We start from the raw sequence: 7533 nt of genomic DNA, 5'->3' as shown, positions 1-7533 counted from the left end.
CAACTTGATGTTGATTTATCGTTCAAACATGGTAGGGTCAATTTCACAAGCGTGCCAATATTTTGAAAGAACAGTTACAAACCTTTTTTTTTGCAACTTTCCCAATCTTTGAATCTATTTTTTTAACAAATTTATTTGGAGATATAAATGTTATATGTATTTTCTACAAAGTTAAATTTCCGACATAAAAAATCTAAAACAACAATTATTTTAGGACGAAAGGAGTAGGCATGATGACTAGTCAGGCTAACATGCCAAATTTGAAATTTGATTAATTTTCACTGGCACGTGGGTCTGGATTGTACTGAAGGTGTAATAGCCAAGTACTCCCGCGTTCCAAAAAAAAAACAATTACCCGTTTAAGATTAGTTAAACTTTTCTAAGTTTGACCGTGTTCATGGAAACAATTATTAACATTTATATCTCTAATTAAGTTTAATATAAAAATATAATCCATAATTAATCTGTTGATACTTCTGTTCCTGTTCTTTTATATAGTTTTGAGTAAACATAAAATTGGTTGGCTCCTTGAAAAGTAAGGGTTATAATTTTTTAAAACTGGAATTACATATATATATTTTTTTGGAAAAAAGGGAAATAGTCGTTTTATGAGAAGGTGGCTTAAAATAGTGGTGAATTGTTAATTGAGCACAAAGTATGTAGGCTTGTGAAGTTGTGACGATTATTGGTCTAAAATACTGGCATGTCTGTGAAATTTACTCACCATGGTATTGTTTATCACCAGATTCCCATGGATTACAATAAAAACGGTTTACCGATTAGTGGATTGATCGTTTCACTCTTACGTGTTAGCTGGAGTTTTGCATTCTCCTTTTGGACCGATTAGTGGAACGATCAAGGATGTGCCGAGGACGCTCCGCCACTGCATATAACGATCTAGATTTCCGTCCTTACGTTTCCTACCGACTTGACCACAAGGTCGGTCACGCCGCGTGCATCCGAGACTGGAACTGCTGCTGTATCTTTGGCGTGCCTGACCTGTGATGGGGGCACATGGGCGTGAGTCGTGGCACATGCATGCCTTCGCCCGCCTGCCTTTGCCTAACGCCTTGTTTAATTCTAAATTTTGTAAAATTTTTTAGATTCTTCGTCACATCAAATCTTACGGCACATGTATAGAGTATCAAATATAGATAAAAAAATAACTAATTATACAGTTTGTCTATAATTTACGAGACGAATCTTTTAAGCCTAATTAGTCTATGATTAGACAATACTTATTAAATACAAACGAAAGTACTACCGTGTCCATTAAAAAAAATTGTAACTAAACAAAGCCTAAATATATAGCGAGATATATACTCAGATAAGACGCTGCTGCATGCATTGATGATGCATTATATTGGATTGAATGTACAGTATAGCATTAGCATGGCAACCCTACGTTTGGAATCTTCGATGGTTGGCCCGACGGCGGACGCTATAGGAGTGTTTGGTTGATATCATGGCCTTGTTTAGTTCCCAAAAAAATTTACAAAATTTTTCAGATTTCTCGTCACATCGAATCTTTAGACGCATGCATAGAGTATTAAATATAGATGAAAATAAAACTAATTGCACAGTTTGGTCGAAATTGACGAGACGAATCTTTTGAGCCTAGTTAGTCCATGGTTGGATAATTTTTGTCAAATACAAACGAAAGTGCTACATTGTCGATTTTGGAAAATATTTTGGAACTAAACAAGGCCTATAAGCCTGGCTAGTAAAATCAAGATAGGTCAACTTTAGCCAGTTTTAGTCAATGCAAGCAGCACATGTTTGGTTACCTGTATTAGCTAAGTCTAGCTACGAATCAGTGTATTAGCTAAGTCTAGCTACGAATCAGTGTGTTTGGTTGTCTGTTCTAGTTTGCATACAATTACCTCTTCCTTTAAGTGGTAAGTTTACCCCTTTGAGGACCTTGATCGAACAGATGGTGGGCATGCTCGGCGAGTGGTTGGAACCTGGACCGATGCTGAGCTCGAAGATGACGATAACGGTGAGGATTGCACGGTGGAGCTCCCATGGCCGCCCATGGTTGTGCTGCTCCTAGCCTTTGACATGGTCGTGACTGCAGCACCTCCGGCCACGAACACAGACGGTGGATCCAGAGAGGGGGAGATGGAGCCAGGGCCAGGGGACTTGGGCAAGTTGTGTGGCCTTCAAGCCAGATGAGGCCCTGATGGCGTGGGGGAGCGGCGTGCCCTCCTGGCAGCGTTGCCCACCCCAGCATAGGGATGTCAACGGGGAATTCCCCGTCGGAGGTTACTGCCCCAAACCCGTCCCCGCGGGGGCAAATTCTCCCCCATCCCCGTCCCCGTGAAGGGTCACGGGGAGAACTTCTGCCCCATCCCCGTCCCCGCTCGGGGATTAAATCCCCGCGGGGATCCCTGTCTCCGCGTCAATTATATAAACAACAACAAATCACTTACATAAACAGCAGCAAATATCCAATAATTCACATGCAAATAACAGCCATTTGTCCATAATTGCCTACTGCATAGTTCATAACAACACAGAAACAATCACATTGTTCATACATTCACCACAAGTGATTCATCAATTAGAAATAGCAACTAAGAATCCAAACATCGAGCATATGTTTATTATTATCGGGTCTCCATGGGGAACGGGGACGGGGGGAGGCACACCAGACCCACCCCCGCGAAACTCGACGGGGATAGATTTTGCCCCATTTAGCTCCCCGTGGGGAGAGATTTTGCCCCAAACCCATCACCAAATAGGGGAATTCCCCGCGGGGAATCGGGGATCGGTTCCCCATTGACATTTTGACCCCAGCAGCAGCGGGGAGCGGTAGCAACGTGAGCTCGCCCCGGCGATAGCCGGGAGGGTGAGGCCTGGGAGCTCCTGGAGCTCCACCCGTAGTTGAGGAAGTAGGGCCACACACCTCCTAGGAGCTCCTCGCCGTCGAGGAAGATGCGCCGGGAGGAGGAGGTGAGAGGCCCACGGAGAGGGACCGGAAGAACGTCCTCGGGCACGGCGGCGCAGACGCGGACGAGGCCTCGTGCTGGCGTGCGGAGGTGGTGGATGGGGTGCGGCCGTTGCCCGGGATGACGCATGTGAAGACGACTCCGATCTTGGCGAGGGAGAAGTACCATAACGTGGCCGACAGCGGCGGTAATCCCCCCAGCGAGCGCGTTCCTCGCGAGGTCGACGTGGAACAGCCCGGAGCTCGCGAACCCGTCGGAAATCTCCCCGGAGATCCCGCCGTTGTTGGCAAGGATGAGCACCTTGAGGCTAGGCGAGTCGGGTAGGAGCAGCCTAGGCGGTACGTTGCCGTCGAGGCGGTTACCCCGAGGTCGAGCGTGTGGAGGTTGGGTAGCCCCGCGAGGGAGGGCGGCACAGCGCCCGTCAGCTGGTTCTCCGCCAACGAGGAGGCGGAGGAGATCCGCGCCGAGGCCTGATGGGATGGGACCCAGCACGCGGCCTGGGTATAGGACCAGGTACGTCAGCACGGCGAGCGTGGAGAGAGCGGCGGGATGCGGGTGGCTCCGACGAGCTTGGGCGACGGGATGGAGACGTTGAGCTCGAGCGGCGGGATGCGATGGAGGCGTGGTGGCCGGTGGGGTACGGAGAAGGTGAGAGAACTCATCCACATCGCGAGCATAAGCCAGGCTTCGAGAGAATGGTCGAATCGGCCGTTTTCAGGATGCCACCCAAATCCCCCCAATCTGGCTTGCAGTAGCGTGGCTAACAGGCCAAGCAGATATCCAAACAAGCCCAACTTATATTATATAAGTCTGGGCGTCTGGCTAGGTCTAGTATAGGAACCAAACACACTCTATAACTACCAAAGATCACGTGCGTGGGGAAAGCCGGCCGATAATCGAGCTGTGTGCAGGCCTTCTTCATCACGCACACGCACACGCACACGCGGTCACACGGACGGATCATGCACGCATGCATCCGAGAAAAAACAGCACATGTAAAATGGGAGCTACTAGCTGATGACAGGCGCGCGGCGCGGCGCGACTCCGGCGGCCGGCCAACTCATCTCCACACGTAGGATATATGGCTGCTAATACATGAGTTCCTCGTGCCTCTGGCCCACACACCTCGGACTCGATCGAAGAGGTTATTATTAATCTCTCAATCAAATCACCCAGCCAAATAAAAGTCCTTGTACCGTGTTAATCGAGCAATTTTGCCAGGTGTCACGGCGTGTGGTGTGTGGTGTGTGTGGGGGCGTGAAACCGTGTGCAACCAACTGGACACCCGTCCGGCCCCAAAAAAGCGCACACGTACAGGACAGGATCCACCGCTGCGTGCGTGCGATGCGTGGCCCCCCACACACGCCGATGACCTCCGCCGGCCGGCGCTATATATTCAGCGGCGGGCTTTCTCCATCATATCATCGACATCATCCATCTCCGGCCGGCCGCTAGCTCTGCGTCCAACCTCCTCCAGCTAGAGCTTGGGATAGCGACAGGCCTAGTCGTTGCCTTGTCGAGTGTCGACCATGCCGCGCTCCGACACGGAGCTGAGCCTCGGACGCCCCGCGCCGCCGCCACCCCGGTGGTGCCGCGCGACGGGCGAGCTGAAGCAGGGTGGCACCGCCACGGAACTCCAGCTCCAGGTGCGTAACTGCGTACGTACCCCAATTTTCGGTACGCACCCTCGCCATGGTTGGTGTGTTTGCTTAATTGCTTTGCCGACCGTCGTGTGATCAGTACGTAGTTCAATCAAGCACTTGTGTCATCAGTTTACCTGACCACAAGTTATTATATATATAATGTCCGCAGGGGATGGCGATCCTGCGCGTGGCGAGGCGAGCGACGGCGGAGGAGGAGGACGAGGGGGCGTCCGGCGACGGCGCGGCGGCGGGCCTGTCGATGAGGAGGTCGATGGAGTGGTTCCTGCAGCGGCGGCGGCGGCGGCGGGAGGGGAGGCGCCAGCGCGGGGTCGTCGCCGCCGTCTCGCCTTCGTCGTCATCCTTGTCCTGCTTGACTGACAGTGATAGTAGCCGAATCTAGCTAGCAAATTCGATTCCGTTTTCATCAGCATGCAGCGTAGTGGTTCAATATAACGTAGCGTTCGTTCGTTTTTAGAAGAAGCAGCCAAAACCATTTTTCGGAAGAACATGAACTGAACAGCTAGCTCATATGTGCGTCGACGGTGGAGCGAACGCGCGCTAAACCAAACCTGTGGCCTGGCGATGACTGTAAAATTTGGGGGTTTGCCCTTGCCAGCGCCCGCGCGCTACCAAGGGCCATGGCCGCCCTGATATATCAAACTAATCTTATCGATGCTGTACTGGGCGTGTTTGTCTCCTTACTAAATTTTAGCCAACTAAACTTTAGTTATTTTAGAAGCTAAAGTTCCAAACACATTGGCTAAAAAGAGCTACAATAGTTTAGTCCTACTAGTCACTCAAGAGTAGCTAAAATAATTTTAGCTGGCTACAATTTAGCAAGAGGAACCAAACAGGACCTTAGTGTAGCCGCAGAATACACTTGTTTTTTCCCCCAAAAATTGATAGATAGATACATAGAGGAGAGAAAAGAGGCAAAGTTCAAGCAGAGCGTAAAAACAATAAAGGCCGAGCAAAAGAGGCAAATGGCCAGCCTAAACCAAAGGCAAAATTTCTGTTAGTCACTTGGCTCCCGTACTACAACATAGTCTTAGCCTCTTCGTTGATCTTTGCAATCAACGTCGCCGATGATTTATATGTTGATGCTCGAAAATCTGTGTATTCCGCTCTCTCCAAAGCTCCTAAGTGATAATAAGCATCAACGATCTTACTGCTTTACATGGAACACACCGTGTGCCACCATTTTAGCACCGAGTCTATGTCGTGCATGTCTTCAGCGTATTGCTTCTCATCTCTGTTTTGTATATCTACAGCAGGCGAAAAGATGGATGATTGATTCACCTGTGGCTCCACAAAGGGGGACAATATTGTTTGTTAGGCCAAACGCGAGCTGCTAGTCGATCAACCGTCCAAAGTCAATTTCGTATCGCTAGCCATGCAAAGAACTAGCAAGTTGGAAGTGTCCAACTTCTCTAAATTAACTTGTCAAAATCTGAGTACGGCACCTATAAATTGTGTCAGGTATGCCGAGCAAGCTGTGTACCATAAGATGGCCAGCCGGGCCGCACTGTACGGCACTGGCACGGGCACGGCCAAGCACGGTACGACGGGGCACAGCGGCACTGCCGTGCCGTGCTTGATAGTGCCGCCGTGCCAAGACCTCGGCCTAGGCACGGCCCTATGGCCGGTTAGGCGTGCCGTGCCGTGCCGATGAGCACGGCAGCCCACCGTGCCATCCCGTGCTCGCTGGCCGCGCGCCTCGCCGTCGAACAGCAGTCGCACGCCGTCGGCGCGTGCAACAGAGCACCGGCGGGGAGCAGTAGAACGCGCCGCCACAACGCGCAGTGGAGCACCACCGTCGTGCACCGTTGCAGCGCCGCCGTGGAGGAGCTGCAGCACGCCGCCGAGGAGGAGCTGCAACGTGCCGCCATCGTGGAGCAACAGCAGTCGTGGAGCAGCAGCACGAGAGGACTGGGCGAGCTAGGAGGAGGCGATGGCGGCCTGCCCCGGCGACTAGACCTTCAGCGGGGAAGAGAGGGGCGGCGGCCTGCTGAGGGAAGCGACATGAGGCTGCTGGCTGCCTTACGGGAGGGAGCAGGGGAGGAAGAAAGAGTCTCGCGGCTGGGAGAGGGAAAATGAGAGGGACTTGCTTTTATAGCTATGTTATAGGTGATGCAAGCCAATCCAATGGTCAGAAATAATACAAATTGATCCAACGATTCAGAATAATCGGGCCACTATCATGCCAGCCCATTAACCGTGCTGGCACTACGGGCCGAACATGCGGCCCAGGCACGGCCCGGGATCGTGCCCGTGGCGGCACTGACACTATAAGTCCCGTGCCCGTGTCGTGCCAGTGCCGTGCTTTTTCGGGCCAGGCCCGTGCCGGCCCATCGTGTTAGTGCCAAATGGAAAACCATACTGTGTATACTCCCCAGATGCAGTGAGCTTCTATGTAATTTTGTCCTTGAGTTTCTGGACTTAATTCCACCTCATGTAGTCCTTGCCAAAGCCGAGTAAATTGAGTGAAGTGGTGTATGGTATCAAGTGTTAAGAGATTAATGTCCCTCACCCAATTATTTCCAAATAAAGCTTGTTGCACGGTTTTGTTCTTCCTCTTGCTGATTTCAAAAATCAAGGGTGCCATGTCATTTTGGCATTCACCATTCAATCAGGCCGGCGGCCAAAAGGATGCTTTTGCTCCATTGCCAATTGTAATCTTTGTGGCATCATTAAAAAGGCGATGATCTAACTTTGTACATGGTACCTCCATCGTCCCAGACCAAGGTTTGTTGTTAGAAGTCTAATCTAACCAGCCATCTAATTCTGAGTTCTCTAGAAAAACATTCAAGGTCTAGTATTCCTAGCTCACCAAGCTTGGTGGGGCGATGAGCTCGCTTCCATGAAACTACTTGTATGAAAAACCATTGTTGTTGTTCGCTGATTTGTTGTTAGAGAAAAACACGGTTGAATAACTGTTA

At 50.5% G+C, this 7533-nt stretch overlaps 1 protein-coding gene across 3 annotated transcripts; it reads left to right on the top strand.

Annotated features, from left to right (window-relative positions):
• On the top strand, positions 4192 to 7167 carry LOC110434556. Of its 3 annotated transcripts, none has more exons than XM_021458812.1 (2): positions 4192 to 4628; positions 4764 to 7167. In XM_021458812.1, exon 2 carries the CDS (start codon positions 6263 to 6265, stop codon positions 6689 to 6691), a length of 429 nt encoding a protein of 142 aa, XP_021314487.1. In that variant the 5' UTR covers positions 4192 to 4628; positions 4764 to 6262; the 3' UTR covers positions 6692 to 7167. The 3 variants fall into 3 exon arrangements, with proteins under 3 accessions (XP_021314487.1, XP_021314486.1, XP_021314488.1); XM_021458811.1 differs by having other exon boundaries at positions 4193 to 4597; XM_021458813.1 differs by having other exon boundaries at positions 4214 to 4597; positions 4764 to 5892.

The sequence above is a fragment of the Sorghum bicolor genome, chromosome 4 (genome assembly GCF_000003195.3).
Source record: "Sorghum bicolor cultivar BTx623 chromosome 4, Sorghum_bicolor_NCBIv3, whole genome shotgun sequence".
NCBI classification, from domain to species: domain Eukaryota; kingdom Viridiplantae; phylum Streptophyta; class Magnoliopsida; order Poales; family Poaceae; genus Sorghum; species Sorghum bicolor.
The sequence above is the reverse complement of the archived record's forward strand: the minus strand, read 5'-3'. Positions and strand labels throughout refer to the sequence as shown.

Excerpts from the sequence above, each read along its gene's own strand:
- LOC110434556 (XM_021458812.1), top strand. The coding sequence starts at position 6,263 with ATGAGCACGGCAGCCCACCGTGCCATCCCGTGCTCGCTGGCCGCGCGC.